Source organism: Aythya ferina (genome assembly GCF_964211825.1).
Source record: "Aythya ferina genome assembly, chromosome: 6".
NCBI lineage: Eukaryota > Metazoa > Chordata > Aves > Anseriformes > Anatidae > Aythya > Aythya ferina.
This window is the reverse complement of record NC_140303.1, coordinates 20404375-20430412: the sequence shown is the minus strand read 5'-3', so window position 1 is coordinate 20430412 and position 26038 is coordinate 20404375. Positions and strand designations below refer to the sequence as shown.

General features: G+C 43.1%; 1 protein-coding gene across 4 annotated transcripts in view; it reads left to right on the top strand.

Moving 5' to 3' along the window:
• The first annotated feature begins 4288 nt into the window (after positions 1 to 4288).
• Positions 4289 to 26038, top strand: part of MAP3K20 (mitogen-activated protein kinase kinase kinase 20) — an 86764-nt gene continuing 65014 nt past the window's right edge. The window contains exons 1-2 of one of the 4 annotated variants that reach the window (XM_084523590.1): positions 4289 to 4415; positions 10341 to 10530. In XM_084523590.1, coding sequence (XP_084379716.1) covers positions 10372 to 10530 — 159 coding nt within the window. In that variant the 5' untranslated portion in view covers positions 4289 to 4415; positions 10341 to 10371. Of the gene's footprint in view, positions 4416 to 9859; positions 9949 to 10102; positions 10256 to 10340; positions 10531 to 26038 lie in introns of those variants that run through there. The other 3 variants (XM_084523588.1, XM_084523589.1, XM_084523591.1) reach the window with 3 other exon arrangements.

The window sequence follows — 26038 nt, the reverse complement described above, 5'->3', positions numbered from 1 at the left end:
TGAAAATACAGGCAGAGGAACTGAGATGATATAGCTAAACAGATTCATCGAGAATAAGTGCTTTTCTGAGGCAGTCTAATATCTGATATTATGGACATTTTCTAGTCTTATTTTATCATTAAACTCAAAGAGAAAATGATGTGATGTTCAATATACGTATTTGTTTCTAATTAATGTACTCTAGATTAAACAAGCAGCAAAAAATGTTAGCTTGTAGTATATCATTAAAAAGAGCTAATACTCTCTGTCAATGGTGGCCAAAGTTTTCATGATTTCATTTGCTGCCTTTACTTTCCAAGAAAAGTAAATGTACTAAATAGTAAGATATTAACTAGAGTTAATAAAGAAAACTAATCAGCTGTTGAACCTTCTGTGTTGACATCTTCCTCATGGTAGAATTGTGCCTGCCTCTCCCCAGGCCCACTGCAACCTGGAAAACATCACGGGGGAAATCAAGGCACTGCTGTTTCAGTGGAGCTTGCCATGGTGTGGACTGGAAAACACAAATGGGCACAGCAACAATAGATTTAGTATAGTTTAAAACAAGGGAAACAGTGTTAAACTGTATTACATTTCAGAGGAAAAAAAAATGCGGAAATTAGAGCAACAAATTAAATCTATTGGACCACAAAATTTAATATAAGAAGGAGTACTAAGCCATTATATATAATTAAAAACGTGTAATGAAATGGTAACTGAGCAGAGTCCTAGTGATTGGATTACAGCCGAGTATAATGATCAGCTAAAAATTGTGGTGCCAGTAAAAGCCAAGTAAATCATTCTCATAAAACAATCAGGAAATGTATTTCTTGATAATATTTTGCCATCTCATTGCTATCTCACCGTTAACAATATTGACATTTTTGTAGAAGTTATATGTACTTTTATACTGCACACATGCCAGATCGAATGGCAAATACAGTGTGCAAGCTCTGACCTGCCAATTCTGAAAAGGATTATGCACAAAGCATGTGTTTGATCCACACAAAGTATGTGCTTACAGAAGTCACTCCTGGAACAGGAGAGATACCCATCACCTGCAAGGCTCCTCTGACATAGTAATGCCTGTATTTTATAATTCTATTTTGTATTTAATAATTTTATAATTAATTAATAATTAATATTTTATAATTGTATGTTAATAATTTCATACAGGCACTTTCACATATTCCTTATTTTGCTCTCTAATACAAGAAATGGATGAGAAAACAGCGGAAGAACAAAATACCAGCTGTGTGGGACTGCAAGACCCACGATCGTTATTCCAGGCTCTATCTTTCTTTACACCCCAGGAGCAGCTGATAACCACAGGAACAGCAAAGACCGGGCTTCTGAGACAAACAGGAATCGTGGTCCTTGCTGCGTGGGCATGGGGGTGCATCTGGTGCCAGCTTGGTGTTTGTGGGCAAACCATCTCCATGCCATTTGCAGTGGGAGGGAGACAAATCTAAAGGTGACTCCTATGATTTTCTACCACAGTAGTCCTGGAGCTCTCTGACTCCATCAGAAAGACCACATGCAGCTTCTTTTGGGTACAAGCACCACACAAGTTCTCCTCCAGTCATGAAGAAGAGCTGCTGTTTGCGTTTTGGGTGCAACAGCAGAAGTGAACGCTGGCAGCCCATCTCCACAGTACTTCTAAGTACTGAGCCAGTCTTGAAGGAGAATTGAAAAATACAGAGCAGGTGTCCACCTCCAAATTATCTGTCTCAAGTTTCATGTACAGTTTAAGCTGGCATAAACCTCTGTGACTGCTAAAAAAGCACTTCCGCGCTCCGTCCCCTGTCAGCTGCTCTCCCCCTGTGCACTGGCATGAGTCCTTGTGCAATAGCCCGTTGACCTGAATTCAGACACTGAGCTGGGGAAAGTGATTTCTTTTCCCCGAGATCTCCACAGCCCACTTCACCACAGGGCCATGCAAAAACCCTGCTGGCACAAGGCTGGAGGCACTGCAGCACCAGTGGGAGCAGGGCTGGCCGGGCAGCAGAGGGGTGTGACGGCTGCTATTGGCAGCCGGGGTGATTTAAACCACCTGGATGTATGCATGAAACTGTATTTTCCATGCTGAAAGGCAGAGAGACGTCACTGCATGCCCAGTGTGGCAATGAGATGTAAAGAGACAATTCTTAGGAGTCCTTCCAACTCTGAAATGCAGTTAAGAGTTGCTAGAGCTGCCCTTCTCCTGCCCTAGTTGTTGTGGCTTCACAATAACATTTGTTAGCTTTTAAATATTTTCCTTTTCTGCCTGTTCTACATGCATTGAAGCCTGAGTTTGGGATGAAGTTCTCCAAAGCTAATCCAGTCTGAATTTTCTACACAGAAAGGGGAAAATAGTGGTACCACCACATGCTGGCTCACTTTAATTTGCTGTTTCAACATGTGAAACTGCGACAACTCTGATTTCTTTTTTTACCTAATTCTTTAGTTCTCATGATAATGGAAAAAAAGCTTGAAAGTATCTGAAGACTCATTAACCAGAAAGCAGGAGGACCACAAACCCCAAAATGTACACTTAAAACCTTGCTTCAGTAACTAAAATACAAGTTTTATGATAGCTCACCACTTGGGTTTGCCAATACTCGCACAGTGCGGCATACGTACAGGCTCCTGCTCATTTGCTCCCTTGTCCTCTGATAGAGCAAGTGCAATTAAATATTTTGATCAGTGATACATTAGCAGCTCTTGGCGCAGACTCTGCACTCCTGCTCTTGGAGCAGGAAACATTAACCACCCCCGCAGTTTATGTTTTATCTTACACGCTACCGGAATAATCTATTTCTTTCTACAGCCGGGGCCTAAAGTCAGCCGTGATACATCCTGATGCAGCGCACACGCAGCCATGTGGACAACACGCCCCAGGCAAGAGGCCTCTGAACATGAGCACACTGCTGTCCACAGCAAATGCCTATGAATTGAGTGATTTAACATTTAAATGGATTTTAAAGTCATTTGACTAATTGGCAATTGCCTCAGACAGGAAGGATAAACATGTTAGTCACAGCGTTTAGGAGACTACGCAGCACCTCTCCTCCTCCAGAGCGTGAGTTTCATGTGATTCGCATTTGGTATTCGTGCTTTCATGCTGCAGTGCCTTGCACTGATTGGAGACTTCTCCAGGCTCACCAGCTGCCCCCTCACAAAGCGTGCACTCTAAGGTCAGAGGGAAAGTGCCCCAAAGTGCCGTACCAGCGCTTTGCAGCAGCAGAGCTTGCTGCCCTCCGTCACTTCTCATCCTGCCAGGAGAGCAGAGGGGAGGCCACCAGTGCATGCTGTTGGGCTTTCTCTTTGGGTACTTTCTGCACTGACTGCTTCGTGTCTTGGTAAACTCTGGTTAACTCTTGTGGAACACTTAAATAACGTGTTTTGTGCCCAGAAATGTGTACTTGTGCTCCACTGTTTTAACTTTTAACCAGCCTACCCCTTGCCTTGGGTAAAAGCCTCTGATGTTTGTGAGATCATTGGATTTGATTCACCGGTAAAGAGCATCTCTGTGATTCATCCCGATACCATCCATCACCGCGATGTACGGCCATGTACATGATGCTGTGCACCTCCTCACCAGTCACTGCACTACGCAGCTGATTTTTATGTGGTGCACCAACACATCCACATAGCAGCAGTGTGATGTGATGTGATGTGATGTGATGTGATGTGATGTGATGTGATGTGATGTGAGGGGTAACAAGGGGTTGAGGCGCCAGCGGACCCGAAGCCGCCGTGCAGGCAGTGCTGGCCGCGCCGGGGAGCGTGGCAGGGCAGCGATGGGCCCTGCGCCGAAGCCTTCACGACGCCGACACGAGAAACGCGCCGTCACGTCCACGGGACGCGTCTGCCCCGGGACACCGATTCTGCTTGCCCCCGAGCCCTTTGAGTCACTTCCTTCAGACGTGACAGCCCGCTCCCCCATTCCCAGTCTCCCAAAAGCCTGCCGTGAGGGCACAGCACCGCGCTGCCACCGACACCCTCGGGTAGGGGCTGCGCTGGGGACGGGGGCCGCCTCCCCGCCTCCTGCCCGACCCGAGGCGGCCATCCGAGGGCAGCCGGGCCCGGGACGGGGCTGCACCTGCCCGTCGCGGCCCTCGGTGACCCGTTACGAGCCCACCGGTACCACGGCTGTCCCCAGGGCAGGGGCAGGGGCAGGGGCTGCGAGCCCCCCGCCCCCGCCCCGTCCCCTCTGGCCCCGCGGCCCCCCGGGCGGGTGGTGCCGGGGCCGGGCGGCGCGGGGGCGGCGGCGGCGGCTCCCCGGCACGCACCGGAAGCGCGGGGGACTGGGCGGGAGCCGCGGTCGCGCCGGTTGCAGCCTCCCCTCCCCTCCCCTCCCCTCCCAGCCGCCCTCCCTCCCTCTGCGGCGCGCGGGCCGCGGCTTCGGGGTCGGCGCCGCTCGGGTCCCGCCAGCCCGGAGTCCCTCGGGGAAGGTGAGGGGCACGGCACGGGACGGGACGGGACGGGACGGGACGCGGCGGGGCCGCGCGTTGCCGCTCGGCCGCCGTGGCCGAGCGCGAAAGCCGCAGCGCGGCACAGCGTGTCGGGACATGGCGCTGTCGGGACATGTCGGCGCTGTCGGGACGGGTCGGCGCTGGGGAGGCGCGGGGCCGGGGCCCGTTGGTGTTGCTGCGGCGCGGTCCTCGGCATGGGGTCCCCCGGGCTGCGCTTCGACGTGCGGGGCTCTCCCCGCCCTCCTTTTCCCCTCTGAACTTGTAAAGTGCGCCGGCAGGCTCTGTCTCCTTTCTAATTCCTTTCTTCTACTTCTTTCCTTTTTCCTACTTTTGCCAACCCTGCCCACGCCTGTCCCTTTCCGCAGGACGCTTCGTGTGCGCCGGTGGGGAGCCGTCGGGGGGCCCGGAGCCGCCGCTTCTCTGAGCGCCAGGAGCAGGGGTGGTTGAAGGCACAGGGCGAGCTCTGAGAACGTCAGGGCTGCCCGTTGGCGGCACGCAGTTCGGTGTTTCCAGGACTTTGTCCTCAAATTGTAAGTCCACCGAAGCTGGCCTCTTCTGCCGGTGCGGCGCGCTGCAGGCGGTGGCAGCCCAGGAGCGCGGCGCTGGCCCAGGCGAGGGGGCGTGCAGGTGCTGCCACGACGAAGGCCGGGGTCCCGTGGCCACGGGTGGTGGTGCCCAGGTGGGGCTTTGCTGTCCCCTGGGCCCGCACACAGGTGTAAGTGCGGTGCCACCGCTGCCGCACCTCGTGCAGGTTCCTCCCGGTGGGCACCGCTGGCGAGGCACGCTGTGAATGAAGCGAGCGCAGCGGTGTTGCCCCGAGATAAAATGTTTTCTATTTAAAGAGAGGCGTTCAGACCCTTTGGCCTCTGCCGTTGGTGCAGATCTGGTTGAAAATAGAATAGTTTGTTTCCTGAAGTACTCAAATTATTTAAGCTGAGTTGAGGTCTTTTTCCTGTAGCACTGATGTCTATATAAATTCAAATAAAATTAGAAATCTTATTAATGGAAGTTGCACAAAGTTCTCGTGCTCTGACAAAGGCTCGAGTGTTGTTGCTCTTGTAGCCTAGGTAGGCAGAATGCTGCCCTGAGTCCCAGCATCTGCACTGCTGCTGCTAAATCGGATCAAGAAAGTTTAGGAAATCCAGGGGTTGTTGGTTTTATTTTAACCTATTGGCAGATTGAGATATATTGAGTTAAGGAGTGTGCAGGGAGTTTGTTTGTATCTTACCCATTAACAGCTCATAATATGATTAAAGGGTCTTTTATTTATAAGAACTTCTCTTTCTGCAATACCTCTTGCAGGTCGATATTACTACAACTCCATGTCAGTGTTCTTGTTAGAAAAGACAATGGTTAACTATATTTTGGCTTGGTTTTCTTTTAGTGTGTGTTTTCTTTTAGTTTGTTTTGTTTTTGAAGTCAAAATAAGTGTGCTGCTGCAGAAATCCAGGTTGGTATCTTCGAGGACTGTAGGCCATGTTGGATACAAAGGATGATTAGGATCTAAAAATGGATGGTCAAAGATCCTGGAAGCAAAAGGACTGTTTTGCCAAATAAGGAAACTTGGCACATTCTGCTGTGTATTTTAAGATAGCACAAGTGTAGTGTGCTACTACTTTATTGGCAATATGTTGGCAGGATGCCTTCCCGAAAGAAGCACTGAATCAGGCTTCGTGGAGTCACACAGTGAAGTGGGGGGAGAGAGTTACAAAGGCATTTCCTTGAATAAATTATAAAGGTTGTTTTTTTATTATTACTTTTTGAGTGATCGGATATTTAAAAAGCGTCAGGTGCACATGCAAGGTGTGGGATGCAATTTAAAGTTGACAGGCGTGCACCGAGCTGCAGTTACAGTACAGTTTGTGCTAAACTCTTCCCTTCCTCCTGTCTCTAACGTGCAGGCCCATCAGGGGAAGCCACCCATCCTCGGGGAGCAGTAGCTGAGTGACAAGCAGCAGGGCCTTCTGGTTTGTGCTGGAATATAGCAGAGTGCTGCTGAGTGGCAGTTTCCCTGCTGTGCAGCACTTGTTTTGGGCACTGGGGTACTGCTGACTGCATCCTGTTTCAGTACGTGAAGGTGCAGGGCAGTGCAGTTGTGCCAGTTGCTCTCCCAAAAATGCTTTAATTTCAAAAGGTCAGTAATGGCTCGTTGTAGGCGGTTTCACACACTCAGCATTTATATTACTGCATTGAACTGAGCATGGCTTAATACCTTGCTGGAAAGTGGCTCTGGGTAATAGCACCCTGTTAGTACCCTGCATGCTAAATACTGCCAGAGGTGGCTTAGATGTGTTTCGTTGTGGTGTGAAATGACCAGCTTCTAACGTCCTGCTCAAATAAGTTACTACAAGGAAAACAATCTACACAGGAGAAGGTGGTGATATTTCTTGCACGATTACAAGCTCATGTGACTCGTTAGAAATACACCTGAAGAGGCACAAGCTTATTTTTCCCCCAAAGATCCCGCAGGAATAATTGCAATAACCAGCAATCAGATGATTTCTTCGAATACTTGTCAGTCAGTTTCTGAACTGTGACACTTTCACTGTATAGACAGCAAGCAACAGGGTCCCTTGAGGTGGCGTTCCCCATGCTAAATGGCAGCAGTAGTTGGGGAGCCTGAGCTGTGCCCCCTTGGAAGGGCAGCCCAATCCCTCCTCCCGCTGCGTGCCCGCTCAGCAGGAGCTGCCTGATGCCTCGCTGCGGCCCCAAGCAGGGGCTGCTCTCCAGGCTTGGAAAGCCTGCGGCCTGAAAATGTGCGACACGTGGGCAGAGTGATGCACTTGTTTTGGATAGAAGTAGAAGAATATGGAGTTTAAGGAAATACCAGATATTTTTCGTAACCAATGGTGTAAACTCAGATTGTTAAATATCTCTTAAAACACGGTGACAAGTTAATAACTGTGTGTGTAATTGTCACATGCAGTTGTTACTCTAAACAGTTGTTTTCTCAAACATAACAAAGGGATTGATCCCTCTAATTGAGGATTAGCTACCTTGCATCAAGAAAAATGGAGTAATATTTAAACGGGTTTATTCTTTCATCTAGAGGAAGAAAACTGTATACCTGACTTAGGCTGTCATTAGTTACAGATCTCTCTTCATTTAGCATCGTGGGTAAATATCTTCCACTTTCTCTGGAAAAAAACTTCTGGGGGAACCTAATGCAAATCCATGAATCATTCTTTATATTATATTACTTACTGTATGCTGGTGACGGTAGCATCTGCATCTGACTATTGTAGATACATTTGAAAAGGTGTTTAAATAATGAACAGTAGCTTCTGCAAGTGCTTGTGTGCCAGGCACTGCACTGTAATTGCAGAAATGTTTAGGAATGGGTAAATTTTTAAACAGCAGGGAGGACACACAGAAAGGTACTTGCTTGCATTTAACAAGTGTCTGGTGTGGATTTTGTTCAATACTAGTAAATGTTGATGTCTGTTTTCAGTGAAATCTTAGAACAACGTTTAGTTCCATGCTAGTGTAACTTTCAAAAGTTAAATAATTCACTTGTTTGTATGCATAATTTGGTTCTTTTGGGTGAAGAGTAATTTAAGATAATTTGACAGCTTTTCAGAACTATTGAATTCAGATAGTAAAGGCCAGAAATAGTTGTTTCCTTTGATGCATTTTTGTTTTTGCTTGGTTTTCTGTTCCTTCTGCCATCTCCAACACAACCATCTGTTATCAGCTGTTCACGCTTTCCTCTTTAATTTATGGTCCAGTTGTGGTGCATATACTTTTGCCTGTGAGTGACATTACTCTTCTGAATAACTCTGTCATCAGTAAGGAGATTATTCACCGGAGCATAATTATCCACGTGCTTAAATGAATCTCTGGATTGTGAAGCTTACCTGCTTTATTTGCCTATAAAGTGTCACATATGCGTGAGATGCATGTACACAGCGTTGGCTTTGAAGAACTGCTGAATTAAAAATGACAAATGAGCTTTTGTTTCTGAGGACCAGGTAATTAAGCAGCATTGGCAAAGAAGCAAAAGTTAGAACAGCCTTCATTATGCTACTGATTTGCAGAAGGGACTGATTTCCTTTCCCTTGAGCTTTCCTTAAAGAAAGTATATGATGGGCAGTACAAAGGATGACTCTAATCTTCTGTAGGTACATAAGAGATGAAAGGAAATCAAATGACAACATTGACAAGGTTAAAACAAGAACAAAAGGTCAAAAGAAGAGTTCAGGCACTTAGCGAAGGAGCTGACGGGATACTGGAAGAAGACTTTATTTCCTGGTGCAGGGATGACCCTTGTGCTAGCTTGCAGAGCTGGGAACAGAAACTGTTGCCTCCTGGAGAGCATTGCAGACTGTTTGTCAGCGAGATGCGTGGTTGAAGCCAGCTCCCTCTAAAATGTGATGCCTTCTATAAACATGTTAAAGCTGTCCTGGCCTGGGCAGCCATTGCCTTTACCCTTGTGGGTAGTGAAGAGACCTGCAACACACCATGCAGTTTCAGAAAAGGCTGTTTGCTATCTTGTACAACATATAAAAACATATAAAAGAAAAATACTTTGGTATCCTCATCTCTCAGTTGGAGAATTGCTGCAACCAAATGGGGACAGAAATTTCTGGTCAAATGAGATCTCAAAATGTTTAACAAATTATGCACAAATTCAGGAGAGCCGGGAGAGGAAACGTGTGTCTGTTTCTGTTACAAAAGGGACAGCTTTTTTTGCAGCAGCCAGAGCTAGGTATATCACAGATGCAGTTCCCAAGCACATGGTGTCTTGTACTATCTCAGAAAGCCCTGCAGGCTGGAGGCTCCTGAACTTGTGTTGTATTTTGATCCCGTAGATAGATCAGTATAACTGGAGGTGTAACTTTCACCAGCAAAACAGTATCTGTTTGTTTTGCTCAGACCTATCTCTGTTTCAGTTTACGCTGATAAGCTTACGTTCATTAGCTGCCTGTATAGTGACTCTTGGTGGGGATTAAAGCTTGTTGGTCTAAGCTGGTGCAGGTTCCTACCACAAGCCTCAAGGTCCTGCAGACAGCATGTGGCAGGTTCTGCGGGATCCTGCCTGCTCTGCGCTCCTCCGGAGAAGTTGAAGCTTTCCCATCTAATACCATTTAAAAAAAAAAAAAAGAAAAAGAAAAAGAAACCTAAAATTAGTCATTGTTCACTCGCTTAGGTGATAACATTGCTTGAAATTTGCTGCAGGCATGAGGTTTATCACTTTGAAATCTCTGAGAAGGACGTTCTGTTCTCCTGGCAGCAAAGATGGATCGTCTCTCAAAACCGCCGAAGCTGGTCTTGGCACAGGCTGCAGAATTTCACATATTGCAACCCAGATAAATTACTGTGTGCTTACACTTTGTTGTAACATGCGAACAGAACTGACTCATTTAGAAAACGACTTTTGTTGTGGGCAGGTTTTTCTGCACCCTGGTGAAGAGTGCTGCTACCTGGCTGGCAGCGCGCGCCCCATGTGTGCCGCCGTGCGCCTGGCAGCCCGGCGCAGGGTGCTGTGTGTCGTGCAAAGTGATCACAACAGGCAAGAGCGCGTGCTTCGCATGCCTGAGCTCCTATGCAAGCTGGGATTTGAAAGCACATTTCCCGTCTGTCAGCGGGCTCGGTGCTGGGGAGCGTGGTGACGCGCTTGCGTTTCGCACAGCTCCTTCCAAGGTGCTCGGGAGACCTCCGTGTAACTGCAGAGTATTTTTAGTCCTTTCTGTCTCCCAGCTGTTCCTAATAGCTTGTGCAAATAATGTAAACATTTGCATAGCCTGTTGGGCTGCGAGCTCCTAGACTTTTTCCTCTTATGCTCGGTGGATTTTACTGCAGTGTGCTTGTTGCAACAGGTTCTTGTTTTGGGGTGTCTGAACATAGGTAAGAATGTCCATAAATCCGTGGAGTGAGTATTAATTACAGCTTTTCTCTTCACAGATTTTGCTGTGGTATATTTTGTCATTATGAGATGTCGTCTACCAGTGCTTCATTTGTGCAAATTAGATTTGATGACTTGCAGTTTTTTGAGAACTGCGGTGGAGGGAGTTTTGGGAGTGTCTATCGAGCCCGATGGATTTCTCAGGACAAGGAGGTGGCTGTAAAGAAGCTGCTCAAAATAGAAAAAGAGGTAAGAGTTTACTTTTAATTTCTTTGTCTGCTGTGGAAACAAGGACATACATTCAATTCTTGAGTTAATTGAAGCCATCCGACTTGTTTGTTTGTTTAATTACAAAAACCTGTAACTGGATGTTGTTACAACAAATACATACTGAGGGGGCTCTGCCTGAGTGTGTCTGATTTAAAGCATTCTTGTTTTACTGTGTCTTTGCTGCCCTCCTCTACCTTTCCTGTGTAGCAGCTCCTCTCTGTCATGACCCTGAGGAGGAGAAAAGCTGCTGCACTTGTGGAGCTAGTAATTTCCACTTGATTCCACTGGGCACATTGCTAGGTAGGAGTACTTAGCATTCACTGGCTCTGCCTGCCTTGCTTTTGTCCTTACATGTAGTCTCACAGGCGCTGTGGCTGGTGCCTGTACGTTTGCTGTAGGCATCACGTGTACTGCTAGGTGTTGCCTCTGCCCTGCTGCTGCAGGAGCTGTTCATGTGGGGCTCCATAAGCTTTGAGCTGCTCACAGGTGCGCCTCTGCCTGGCCCTGTCTCGCGGTGTGGTTAAAGGCTAACCATTATACTAGTTGCCTTCTCCAGTGGCTTCCTGTGTGGCTGGAAGACAGACGGGTCCTTCAGCACTTCTGTGGGAAAAGGCAGAATGACTACTTACTGCAACTTAGCCAGCCGTAAGAGGTTTACCTGAAAATCCTCTTGACCCTTAGCTTTCTGTGGTGCCTGCAGTCCTCTAGAACTCCAGTCTGCGTGCAGGTCTGCCACTAGCGCTGCAGCCAGGCTGCACTGGTGTAGCACTGGACAGCACTGGGCTGTCATTCCAGTATGGTATATCTTACACATATGTATGCATCTTATGTCTTCTATGCAATACCCTCAAAGTGTTTTAGGAAGAGAGTTAGAAGCTGAATCGTGGCAAAGCAGCTCTGAGGATGACATGCTTAGCAAATAACCAGACACCAAGATTCACCTACTGTTGCAGCAACAGAGTTAGCCCAATTGCGTCATGCATAGTGATGTGATAAGCATGTTTGATCATGATTAAGCAAGTTACTGTGTAAAATAATGTGGATCTCATGTTTTTTCTATTGAGGATGGTAGAAGAGGTACATGTTCTGTCCAATGTCAATTTGTATACTTTTCTCTTTGTCTTTGAACATTAACAAATATTAAAAATGAAAAGACAAGTAAAATCAGTGCTAGGCAACATCAGTAACATGCTGCTTGAAAATCATCTGACTGGCGGATCTCAGCAGTGATCATATCTTTATTGAATATATGTGTCTGTATTAGTTAGACCTGTTACATACTGAAAGACTACTTAAAAACAGAATTACTACAACTTGTGATGGCATAAACCTTAGTGGAATGGGAAATAATGGAGGAAGTAGGACAGTTTATGTATGACCTGACGCAGCTGGACCATTCAGATGACATTTTTTCTAAACATTGAAATGCAAAGTTCAACTTGTAGTGAGGGGTACAGGTTACACACTGGGAAAAGGAAACTATATGCTAGAAAGAATATAGTATAGTTTCTAGCTTATCATGGTGCTGTTACAAATAATGTCCTTGCATATACAAATGAGGACCAAGTCATTTGTAAGAAGCGGGCATGGTTTGTCTGGGTAAGTCGCGCTGGGGAAAGGGTGTTAGGCAGTGGGAGCAGTCCCCTTTTGATTGTTTCTAAAGGAATGCTGACAAACTGGAGGGGCAGCCCAGGGGAATTGCAAAACACACTCAGAGAGTGGAAAGTATGGGGGTGCAAGGGAGTGTGTCTGTGGGTATGACAGAAAGTATTGTCAGCAGAAGTGGGCAAGTGCCTTCAAGTACAAAATCTGCATGTTTTTCTTCATGCCAGTCACCACTTGGAACCTAAACTAGCAAGATGGGTTCTAGTTGTGAGCAGCGTGGTATGGGCAATTTATCTTGAAAGGTTTCTGGAGGGGCAGCATAGAGGCAAGTGGTGATACCTTAGGTAAGTCTAGAAAGATTTGCCAGAATCAGTCTGTTGAAAACCTTGGGGAATTAAAAAAAAAAAAAAAAAAAAAGTAAGAGCTTGTTTACAACAATTGCATTTTCATATGGAGAAAATGCTCTGGGCTTGTTTAATCTAGTGTCAAAAAGTTATTACAAGAACTAAAGGTTGGGATCTGAAGCCAGACAAATTAAAATGGGAAATAAAGCACAAATTATAAGGAGTGAGGATGAGTAATACTTGGAAAAGACTACATGGGGATGGAGTGAAGATGGAGAATCCTTTCCATCTCTTCATGTCTTCACATTGAGATGAGATGTCTTTTTGGACAACTGCTTCTGTCATGGTGTTGAGTTCAGCAGAAGAGGGCTCAGTGAGGCATGGTGGCCTGTGTGTGGTACACTGGAGGCGAGACTCAGTTATCTGAAGGTCTTTTCTGACCCTAATGGCTGTCAGTCTGTTTACATATGTAGTATGCAGCATGTTTGTCCATAGTATGTTTATCTGTAGTGATGACAATATTGAACGTCTGTGACTTAACTGTGCTTAAAGTCATGGTGAGTCAATGACTTTTCGGATAGCACTAGAAAAATAACTCGCTCAAACTGTATGTAGATATTTGGACAGCTTGCATTTAGTGCGGAAAACTAATTGTTGCCCTTTCTGACTTCTTTGAAAGGAAGTGTCCTTTTTAACTCCGTGACTGATTGTCTTTCATTTCTCTTAACTGCTGCCAATAATCCATAACAACTGAATAAAGAGAAAACAGAGGCGTTGGGAAAAGCTCGCTCAGAGGAATTTCATGCTTGCTGAGTCCAAGGGCACAAGCCAAGTCAATAGAGCAGTGGTGTCATTCTGCAAATATGTTGTATCTGTGCTTCATTTTATTAAACAAACCAAACAAAAACAGTAAATATCTTGAAGGCTTTCTATTAGCCAAATGACTGGTAGGTTCTGACATGTAAGACAAAGCATTTTTTGTTCCAGTATATAGCCGCATCTCATACTAAAATATGTACTCGGAAAAACTAATAAATACTTGAAAGGGTGTAGCTCAGGCAGGTTTCTTCAAAAGTCTTTAAAATGTGGAAAATGGGAAGATCTCTGCAAGACATTAACTTCTTATGGAGAGATAGTAAAATCTGACTGTACAGGAAGAGGTGCATGTTTATGTGGATGAGAGCAGCTAAATAGGTGTACTGAGAGAGAGAAATACTCTGCCAGACCTTGATTAGAGTATCAGATCTGCAGCTCTGGGAAAGACTTAGGCCGATTAGGTAAACTGTAAGAGTGTGTCTTGAGTGATTAAGTAACAGCAAAAACAAAATTAAATTGCAGTTTTACTGTCTTGTACAGGCACTTTAGTGGGGTTTGGTTTTAAGGAAGGAACAGTAGTTCTTTGTGAATTGTTTTATGGAATATGAAACTATTAGCATGACGTTTGTGATGCATACAGGGGAAGCAGAAATGTCTCCTGTAGTAGGATGTGTGCTTGCTCCTTCTGCCCCAAGTGATAATTATGTGCACTCATTGAAGAAAATCACACACCTTCTACTCAGGAAGTTATTTGGTATTTTTGTGAACAATTTGTGTGAGTTATTGGATAGGCTCATAATTTGTCTCCTGCTGAAGCAGATGGGAGTGATTAGGCCAAAGGCCTTATTCTGCAAATTGCTTGCAGTTTTTTGACTCCATTATCCAGAGCAGATACCTGCCTGAGCAAAATGTTACAGCCTGCTGTTGGATACCTTAGCTGTTCACCAAACAGCATCTGCCTCCTCTGTCTGTCTGTGCGGCTCCCGGGTTCACCTGTTGGCTGTCACCGCGTTGAAGGCTGTGTTTTTGGTGTTGTTTTTCAGTCCTTGGCACCCGGTCAGGACTGCGCTGCGTCACTGTGAGGTTCATCGCTGCTGGAGCTTACCTGAAACTTGTGTTTAATTGCAGCGTGTCTGCTCTCTGGAGCCACGAACGGCCTCTGTGCAGTTGATGGGCAGCAGCGTTGTTTGTGGTTAGCTTACCTCAGCTGCTAAACCACAGGGTTGAGGTAGAGGGTGGCTTGGTTTCACTCAGTATGGCTGGTCCTGGACCTCCTCCCAGCACAGGCCCTGCTCTGAAGCAGCCACATGCCAGTGACGGAGAGAGGCAGGAGTAAAACAGTGTAAAATGCAACTGAAAGCTATTGGAAAGTGCTTCTGATGAACTAACAGCCACTCGGGCATAAAAAATGTTGAACTGAATACTGTTAACTGTGCGTGTTTTGTTCAGTCATGTCTGCATGATGGAATGGGATTTTATGAGGCTTGAGAACAAAAACATGTTCTTACAGGTTTTGAGGCAGTATTGCTGGAAGTCTGGCTACCATAGGAATTAATTCTATATTGCTATATTGTCAGGTTTTTGTTTTTTTTTTTGCACATATGCATTATATACAATAAGCTTTAGGGGATCTTTTCAACTGCTTCATAAAACTTTTCATATGGAAAGTAATGCAGCTTGTTCCCTCTTTTTATTTTATGGTTCCTTTTGGAAGAGACTGTCCAGAAGGCATTGATTGTGCCTGTAACTTCCAAACTGAATGAATTAAGCTTAATCATAGGCATGTCACTAAGCTTACCTCAGTCATGTTTGTACTCTTAAAAGAGTATGTGGTAATTTTAATGTGGGTCATAAGAGTAAGGACTGGGAATGACTTTCAAGAGTAACAAGAGAAAAACAACAGAGTAAAATAAAGCAAAACAAACCAAACCGAATTGAAATTGATACGTAGCCCAGACAGGACTAAAAATAGTAGATGTTTTTGCTTGCAGTTTATAGCTATTAAGGGTGCTTGGGTGCCAGCCTTGAATGACTTGTCCATTCTGGGACATTCTGGCTGTAATGAAGAGCAGTTTTGATGCTTTTTAAATTATTTTATTAGCTCTTTCTAGGACCTTCTACTCCCTTACCCCTTTCATTTCTGAATCGGTCAGTTTTTAAAGTGATTCAGGATGACATCTGTCAGGAAATGTCTACATTTACTTGATTGTGACACAGAGAGGAGGGGCAACAAACCCACGGATTCCAATATGTGATCCTTGGATGCACACAGGATTGCTAAAGAGCTGTAAAAGATGACCTAGTGTATATGTTATAGAAGGTGTAGGCATGAAATATACGAACTTTCCAGAGAGACATGAACAGATGAAGGAAAACTAGAATTCACTTTTTAAAATTAAACATCCCTGAACTAAGTGATCTCATGGGAACATTTTTAGCCCCATCTTTATTTAAAGAAATGCTGCTGTATCTTGTGAACAGCTGAAAAGAAATAAAACTGTATTTTACTATATTGAAGGGGGATCTTAAAATGTCTTTTTTTTATTTAACAGAATGGTTATTTTGTAGGATTTTCTGTTTCTTTTTATAATTTGGTAAAGGAAATGGCTTTTCCCACTTCTCTGAGCACTAAGGTACCCCCATAATGGTATCAGGATACTCAGTATCCTTGCTATTCTGTGGCTGTTGTGAAAATCAGTTCAGATGCTGCAACTGTTTTATATTCTGTGCCTCAGAATAAACCATTTTGATAGTACAGGCTTCTGCAACAAATCTCTGGCTGTATCTGCTTTTGATTTTACACTGCTCTTGGCCTTCATTCAAGGGACATTTTCTGAAGGACATTATATTGTAAAAGAATTACATGTTCTCAGGTCTCAAGAAAGTGTGTTAAGAGACTTTCATAGTGGATGCTTTGGGTAAGACTTGGGCAGAATATGTGTTGCAATCAAATGGGGTTTGGGAGATACCAGCCTAATGAAAAAATGATGTAACATTACCAGAATACATTTATTCTTGGGAAGAACAGGCATTATTTTAATTTTGTCTGTTTTAAAGAGCTACTTTATTCCTCTATGTCTCTGCTCCTCAAAATGTTCTCAGAAACGTAGCTGTCCAGGCACAGAAACATACTGGTCTGTATTTTGCTGTATTTTATTGGGGTGGATTTTTATTTTTTTACTTGTGTATTTAAACATTTTGTACTAAGTTTTTCATTAGATGAGTAACATCTTTCAGAGTTGCTTCATCTAAATAATGAGTATTTGTATTACAAGTTGTGTAGCTTAGTGAGATATTTTGTCCAGCTTAATTTGAGCTTCTTACTGGTTTGTATATACACAGTTCTTTTAAATCAAGCCAATTTTGGCTTAATTTGATTTAAACATCAACTTCAATGAAACTGGCGTGGCACAGCTCATACTGGCACTCTGTGGTTTCAAAAGTTATTTTGGGTCACTTGAGACGTAGTGACTGTTGATGTTGTTATCTTAGCTTGCAATAAATGAAAAGCAGTTTTACAAGTGCTTGTGAATCTTGCTGTAGCCATATTTAAGAAGTTACCCTATCCCTTTTTATCTGCTAAACCAGCAGATTTTGTATTGAAACTGTAAAGGATTAAGTTCATGTTTCCTTCTGTTGACTGATGGACAGCTGTGAACAATAACAAACAAGCCTGATAAACAGGTAAATTAATAAAGAAGCAGCAGGTTTTCTGTGTTGCTTCCTTTCGCTTGATTCTCTTGAATTGTCTTGAACTTTGTAAGAGTGAAGCGGAACTACTTTGTGGGTGCTGCTGGTCAGGAGTATGCAGGCAGTTGCCAGAGCTTGGTTGATGCACAGAAACGTGTCGTGTATCCAATCCCTTATGTAGGAGTAGTATCTCTGTGAGGTCTTGGATCCTTTCAACTCAGTTATCTTTACGTTTGCCTTTTCAGAAGGTGCAACTCATCAGGTGAACAAGTTTTAACACCACAATTCTACAAATTGTGAATAAATATTGTTTTTGTAATGGAGAAAACCCGTTCCTGTCAATTATTTAAAAAGCACTGTCTTATCCTTCTTGCTGCCCACAGTATCCAGCCTGTTAGGGTATTCCTTAATATTCTTCCATTTTTCCATTTCACAATTAATTTAATTCCATTCTATATTATTTTCAATATTATTCTGTCAATCTGCTGCAAATTTTTGTTGGCAGTGGGCTGGAATTGGCAGTAGGTACTAAGTAGATACTTAGCCATGATTAAGTTTTGTTTTTGTTTTTCCCGTCTAGATATATTTTTCCCTTTTCGGTCTACTTTTTGCATGGGCTCAGTTATTATTTACAATTTGGAGGAGAGGTTGCATTGCTTATTTCTCCATGCCAGTAACCCTTGACATCAAATTGTGGCTCTTTTGTGTCCCCTCCCACGACATTCACTGACCCTGGGTTTCTGTTGAAGTGATCAACTGCAAAATGGTATTCTGGGATGTTGAAGCTGTACTGAAGCATCACTAGAAATCTCATGGACGTAGAAGAGCTCCTTTTCTCTCGAGGTGCTCTTTGCAGACTCAAGAAGTTGCAAGACAGTTGAAGTTAGTTTTTATGTAACTGTAGTTTTATCTAAGTCTGTAAGTTTCTTAAGACAAAGTTACAATAACAAAATCCTGCTGCAGGTGAAATCTGGTAGTAACTTTATAGTAAGCACTTGCATGTTTGAGTATCAAGTGCTTTGAGGGATGGGGACAAGTTAAAGGTCTGTGACCAGCACTGAAATCCACTGCTGTTGCAGTCCCTGGGAGCTCTAATTAAATAATGCACATGCATTGCAGTACGTGGAATAACAAATTATTGTTTCTGTTGGTAATAAATTTGCTGCTGAGTATTTTATGAATCTAATAACATTCCTAGATTGTTGCATGTAAGTGTGTGGTTGATCAAATGCAGTTTAGTGTTTGTGCTGGAGCTGTGATCTGAGTCCTGTCTTTTGGGGTCATAGTACAGTTTCTACTCTTTGTTGGATTCAAAGCTGAGTGCAGGAGACGCAGTCTTTGGTTGGGGGTCCCCTGAAATACCTGCTATGTGCGTTGCAGCAATGGCATATTGAACAGTGAGTTTTGTCCTCCTAAGAGGGCAGTAAAAATCTCGATAGGACTGTACACGCTCTTCTTTTCTAGCCTCTTTTTTTTTTTTTTTTTTTTTTTTCCTTTTTGTCCGTAATTTTTGTCTGGTTACACATGAGCTGCAAGAGGGTCTGGGGCAGAAGATTTCATTGAAAACAAAGCTGAGAAGCATATAGATTCTAACTTTAAGGGACACATCAAAATGAATCTGGTTTTAATTGTAAACGATGCAACTCTGCTTGTAAAGGTTATTGCACGTTTACCTATTGCCACTTATTAAGGTGCTGACAGAGAAAGTTTCCTTTTTAAGAGGACAGTATAAACAGTGTGAGGCAGCTTTCAGACCTGTTTATGTTAGTGGGAGGCTGCAGAGGAACAGCTCCAGTGTTAACCCTTTCTCTCACACTCAGTTAATGGTGCTAAGCCAACAGGGGCGAATAAGGAGCTGCTTGCCTGATCCAGCTGCCTCCAAACTGCCCTGTGTCTCCTTAAGTGTGCTTCACTTCAACTTTCCCATTCAGCTACTGGGGAGGAATCCTTTTTGCAAATACACATTGATTTACTGGATTCATCTGTAAACTGTTCTGCCTAATTTTCCATTTCAAAAAGCAACCACCACAAAGGAGTTGGGAGGCAGGAGTAACAGCAACTGTGCCCAAAGGCACAGCCCTGGGCAAGCTCACTGCAAGGGGAAGGGGCCACATCCATTCCCTTCCTCCTCTCCACCTCTGTCTGGCTGTGTGTTTCACTCCCAAGCTTCCAAAACTCGAGGATTGTGATCACAGAATCATAGAATCATAGAATATCCTGAGTTGGAAGGGACCCTTAAGGATCATCAAGTCCAACTCTTGACACCGCACAGGTCTACCCAAAAGTTCAGACCATGTGACTAAGTGCACAGTCCAATCTCTTCTTAAATTCAGACATGTGTTGTTAAGCAAAGCAGAGAGAAAATCATGTCATGAGACTTGCCTGCACAAATGTTTACATTTTGTGTGCGTGTGTTGGGTATGTGAGTTTCTAGTGGCCATATCAAAAATAAGCTTGCTTTATAGAAACAGAAAACCCTAAAACTGACCTTTGAGTTGCAGTAGGAGAAGCAAGGAAGCTCTTGGTGGACACAAGATGAGATTCAGCTGATTAAGCTCATATTTGGAAAGTGGGGAAGAAACAATAGGCATGCATGCAGCCTGGGCTGGCATCAGCTTTTAAATGAAAGCTGAGGTTCTCTACTAACTTTTGTATAGCAGAGGCAGAAAATGAGAGAGGTACGTAGGTGGTTGTTCTGGAAACTTGTTTTAAGATCATCTAGTTGCTGCACCCTCTGGTGAGTGATTGACGTTTTCCAATGCAGAACCTTTCTCTTCCTTGGAAGAGTCACAGAGCAAAGAAAATGTGCATGCCAGTGTGCAGATAGAAGGGAAAAAAAGCACAGAAATTACTTTTTGTCTAAGCATATACTAACTTTTGTTTTAATAATACTAGATGTGTTTGAGACAGACCTGTCAAAGGTGATTGTGTATAAATAGTGATTGCTGTTCTTCCAGTGAACTGTGCACCTTTGATTTTCTAAACTGACGAAAAGACTTTTTACTTTGACTTCTTTGGGATGTGCCTGTGTGTGCTGGGGTGATGAGTGTGACGCAAGTATGTAGAAACAGGTAAAATTCAGAGCTGTTGAACTGCTTTTGCTTTTGGATGTTGCCTTGCTAATACCCCCTTTAAGAGTTTGTGTGAGGGCCCTAAAGGCAAGCACGAGATCCATAACCCGACTCTTTAGGTCTGCAGTCTTTGGAGCTCTGCTCTTCACTTTTGTTTTTTCAGTTGTTCATGACTTTGTACTTTATTGTGAAGCTTTCTCTCTAAGCTGTTCTCTCTTCCATCTTGTGTAGAAGTTGGCAGTAATGTGGTTGCTGGCACTACGTCCCAAGTGCTCTGCTCTGGTCCCATGGCAAACCACTTCCCTGCTAGTGCGGTAGATATGGATGGAGGGCTGTAATTTCTCACTGACAGGGAATAAGACTCAATCCTCCCAGGGTAAACATGCATACTGCTGTTATTTAATGAATTTGAAATTTGCAGTGTGAAACCTCCTGCCTTCTTATTCTTGTGTTCTATGGTACATTGTAAAAAGGGAGAGATTCCTTGCTTGTTCCAGGCTGTGTTACTGAGATGAACGTTAAGTAATGGCACTAACAGGGCGCCTGCCTCAAGAAATTCTTTCAGGGTAAGTGACACTTGATTCTGTAACAACACTGGCATCGGCTGTTAGCACGAGTGACATGTTCGTTGCTTTGAAACTGTGACCCGAGTTTCTTTTTTGGGAAAGAAAAAACCCACAGACCCTTTCAAAGACTAGGGCAGTTGCTTTGTTTGTCTTTTAAAATCTGTATTTCTGCCTTTTTGCTTGGTCAGTGTTTAGAACCATTAAAAAAGTAAACGTGACATGGGGACCGAGGTCCTGCAGCTAAAGCTCCTTTATAATTACATATTCAGCCACAACAGTACAAAGGAAAATGAGAGTCCCTTTTTCTTTATGTACCACATTTCAGTTTTCCCTTAGGTTTAAATTGGCATTTTGGACTATGCTCACTGGAGCTACTGAAGAGCTTATCAGAAAAGGAAGGAAACAGAGGGAGGGAAAGAAAGATAGATTTCCAAATGACAACCTTTTGAATAGTCCAAGTTCAATCCCTAAAACAAAAAGTGGAATCTTTTTTTTTCTAAATAATGTGCTCTACAGTCTCACCTCTCATCTTGAGAAACATGAAAGAACAAGTAAAAGAGATGACCCAAATCACAGAGTTCCTTTGAAAGAAGAAATTCAGCTGTTTTGAACACTTACAATCAAAGGAAGTGGTTTCCCTAATTACATGAACTATGTGAAAGCTCTCAGAATAGCTCTTCCACCCCAGGATTCCTTGCACTTTAGAAGTTTGCATAAAAGCTCACATGGAGAATCAGATGCAAAGTGTTTGATTCAAATTTTATTAGGCAGAAGTGAGCATACATTCGTACCTCTGGGTTTGACAGCTGGTTGGGTTTGGACCACAATTCTGGTTTTGATGGATTTCAGTCCTATACTTTAAAATCTTTCACTCTTCAGGTTCTCTGGTGAGACACCCCTTTCAAGAGAAAAGTGGAAATGAAAAAATGGAGAAGGGATAGAGGGGGCCTTTTGTGAGCTTTCAGTTGAGGATTCTTCACTCTGATTAGGCTATTCATCGTTGTAAAAATCCATCCCTGTACACAGCTTTTAAAAGAATGAGGGATTATATTTCCTCTCATTTTAAAGAAGCCATATATCTTAAAATATATATTTTGAAGAATTGGGATCTGAACTCTATAACTTTGTTATAATTCCAGTACCACTATTTCCTTCAACCTGTCAAAGTTCTGAATTCAGTACAGCTTTTCAGCAAAAAATCGATGTGTTCAGAAGGCTGTTACACCTTATGCTTTCTTTTTGTACATACAAAATAATAAAGGTATGTTAGTCTGAACTAAATAGTATATATAAAAACAGGCAGGATACTTCTAAAGGCTAAAGATCTGTGTTCCTCAAAATTTCCTATTTAAAAAAAAAAAAGGTTGTGGTTTTTTTTTGGTGGTGTGGGAGTAATGGGAACAAGTTGTATCATTAAAGAAGAACTTAAAGCAATATCAAGATAAATTTCAAATGTAGGTACCTACAGTTAGAGGCATCATTTACCCAGTTGAAAAGCTTTGTTTTAATAAAACTCCAAATTTTGGCAAAGCAGAGTAGAATATTTCATTGGTTTGTTTTGGTAGGACACGTCTTTATTTCTCGAACAGTTTTATTAGCTAAAAACATAGTTAGAGTTTAGCAAGAATTATGAGCCTCTATCCTCTAAGTGCTAGAGATAGGTATCTAGTCTTTACCTAGTTAAGACTAGAAATGATAATTCCTTGCCAAACTTAATCTGAAACTGATAGGACAGTCCCTGAAGGCATGATATACAGTTACTAGTGGGTGAAATCTTAATTAGCTATATTTGCCAGCTTTGCAATAATATGCAGAACTATCACACTTGCTCTCTATAAGCATAATTTCCAAATGGTCCTATATTCTCCCTTCAGAGTCAACTACAGCAAATTTATCCAGATTTGCTAAAGACAGAGATAATTGATGAAACTGGTGATGAAGAGAATTCTGAGTCCTCTAAATTGCACCAATTCAAACTCAAGAAGGAAAAAAGCTGGAAGGGTTGTGGGTGCATTCTGGATGCACAGGATCAGCCAAACTCTTTATATAGTTACATTAATAATATGATATCACTACATGTTTGAAGAGAAGAGAGATCTTTCTTTGGGTGCTTCTTTCCTACCAACAATGCATCTTTCCTGTAAGAGGTAATTATCCTAAGCTCCGTGTCTTCTTTTTCCAGGCAGAAGGAAAGACTTTTTCCCTGGAATCAGGGCACAGTGTCCCAGAAGCAAACACCCTCAGCAGACCAGTAGTGTTGCAAGAACAGAGCGCAGCACAGTAGCAGTACATACTGCAAAGCAAGATAAATGTTGTGTAGCCATGCAGTGCGCTGGCGGGGTACTGGCTGGGTAGGAAGGAGTTCTGCCAGTGCCTTCTAGAAACCTGTGTCTTGGGCAGTGAAGCATTGCAGTCAGCTTTGTTGGAGGATGATATTGTTTGGATGAAGGAGAATGCTTAAGGTTATCCCAGCCTTAATTGTCTTGAAGGTGGCATAGAGAGGCACATTTGCTCGTGTATGGTCCTTGTTGGGGGTTGATTTCCCTCCATTCATAAATTAGAACAATTCTGAGATGAGTTTTGGCATACATCTGGCATTGGAAAGTGGGAAGCAGTGGAATACGTGATGCTGTTTTTCTCCCACACCAAAAGACGTGCTCTAAGTTTGAAAATGCTTCGTGCCAGTGATGTAGCTCCTGGGCCCTGGATCTGGCTGCTGATGTCTGTTCGTTGTAATGGACTTCACCAGTGTAACCCTTGTCGTGCATGGAACAGTCAGTGTGTGGGGACTGTGGGCCCTGCTACAATAGGGCTCTTACAGTTTTATGGTTGAAGGACAGATAAGATACGTTAATGAAGAAAGAAAAAGCTAACTAGGTAGCATTTGTGACAACATATAGTACTGAGCACTTCCACAAGTGCTGAGCTCTCTGTTTTTCCCAGCACTGTTTTCTGCCTCAGGAAATGTAGGGTCACATAGATCTCCGTGGAGCTGCACCAGCAAACTGGGTGAGATGCTCACCAGGCAGAAGTTAGACTGTGAGACATTTATACTTCTCCTTAGTGTCTCCTCCTATTGTTTTCCGTCTGATGCGTAGATCTTTACTCCATCAGACGTTTGAAGGAACTGCCTCACCCCGAGACCTGTCTGGCCAAACTGGAAGAGGGACAGATATTTTGGAGATACAAATTTTTTTTTTTGCTGCGCTCAGGTTCAGGCTGGATCTTTCATTAGCTAAAGCATGTTGTCCTCTTAAGCTTTTCAAGTACAGCCCATGGGAGAGAGGTTTCATTGTTACGCAGCACAATGTGACTATGGCCCTGAAGTTCCTGTGAGCTCATGAAATACAATGTTCCAGCTTCCTCTTTACTGTTTCATTTATTACAGATCCTCAGGAAGCACAGTGCAAAGTGATAGAGGAAATAGTGTGAGTGAGTTATTTTGTAATCACAAAATAGAGTATCTCAATTTTCTATCTGGCCTTTTAAGTGTTCTTAATTTCCCATTAGTTTTCTATATGGCCCTCCCCACATTTAATTCTGTCTGGAATTTTTCTAATAAAATGACGAAAAAGAAAATTAAGATGAAATCTGAAGGTACAGGTTACTGATATGGAAGTAGAAACTCACAAATGGAGAAATGGCAAAGCTGAATGTGGTTGCAAGATGTTCTTTCCCTTTACACGTTTCCCCTAAAATACATTGTGGTTAAGTAGTGGAGTATTATTGCAGTAGTGTTGGTTTTGCATTCAACTGTCTATTTACTGCTTTTTCCTACATCTGTATTCTTTTAGAAATTGTGGTATGCTTGTACATACAAGTTAGAGAAGTTTGAGAATTAACGGCAGGTGTGACACTGATTTCTTCCAAGCAACTCTCTTAAGAGGAAGACTGGTTGCACGTGCTCTCTTCTGCAAACCATCATAAAGAATCTGGAAGGGGTCTCAGGCTTCACAGTCCAAGTTTCGCTCACAATTCAGTTTTGCTTTTCCTGGTTGGTTCTAACCGCAGAGTTAAGTTTGCAGCATAGACGTGCATCAGGGTTGTGGTACAGCTGCTGGTTTTGTCGTAACTGGGGAAGGACCTGTCTTTGGGGCATTAGTGTTTGACTGGAGAAGAGTAGTCAGAATTCTGGCTTAATTTGGAATCCTACTACAAAAGTTGTGCAAGCCCACTGCTCTTTGTAGGTCTGCTGTTCGTAAAACTCAGAGCAACTGCCTTCGCAGGATACAGGATCAGTCTGTAAATAGTATCTGTCCCTCTTCTAGATAGGGTCTTCTAGATTTCCAGTTTCTGCAGACTTCAGAGATGCTGGTATTCAGGTTATTGCCTTTTTAAAAATATCTATTTTGAGGCTTACAGCTTGTATTCATATATAGATGAAGTTAAAAAAAAAAAAAGAAATGAAAGTTTCTTTTCTGAAAACAAGTTTAGTATAATGAGGAATAGAAATAGTTCTTAGTAAGCAGATGGTTAGAATTAAGTCAATATAAGGAATTCATCAAAGAAAAGCTACATCAGAAATATATAGTACAAAAGTACTAATAAATTTATTTTTGATACTAAAATTAATTTTTAAATATTGCTATTTTCCCCTAAAGTTCTTAATTTAGTCATTGTTTTATTTGAAGTTTTTTAGTCTTAATGGCAAAAGAATGAGGTTCCATGAAGGCAGCGTGAAGAGTCCTCCCCAGAAAATAAACACTGGATCTACTTTAAATAAAAGTAAAAGCTTCAAATTTCAGGAGTTTTGTATTGTTTCACTTTTTTGACCATCGCTACCCAGTAGGGGTAGCATTTGAGCCAAGTTTCCAAATAAAATTCATTTTTCAACTTAGATAAAGAAGAATAACTTTTCTGAAAAGCAGGAGAGGAATTTGTCCTGAAACCTTAGTTTTGTTGGGAATGGTGCCTCTGATCATAGTGGTCTAGGTGTTGACTTAGCCAGAGAGCGCTGAATTGCAGTCTGTGGTTCTGGCTGTTGCTTGATGTGGTGGCACTGGCTGAAGGGCGGTGGTACTCACTTGGAGAAGGGACGGGTCAGGTTTTGGTGCAGTGTGTGGTGTCCTGTGTTCCCAGAGGCTGTTCTTGCTTATTGTTAACCTAAAGTAGGTGAAAGGGAGATCTGCCTGTAACCTGAGGCAAGAGGGATGCTTACTGCATAAGTAGAGAAAGAAGATGTGGTAAGTCACATTCCTATAATACACAGCGGTCAGAGATTCAAATTATAATGATGACTTACTTTCTTGAAAACCCCAGATCTTGTGAACTTGTGTCATGGCATAAGTAAATGTGGTGTGAGCAATGCTTCGCTGGAGGAATCTCAGACACTTCAGCAGAAGAATTGTCTGTAACTAGTGATTATTTTCTCTCCTTCATTTTATGTCAGCTGGTT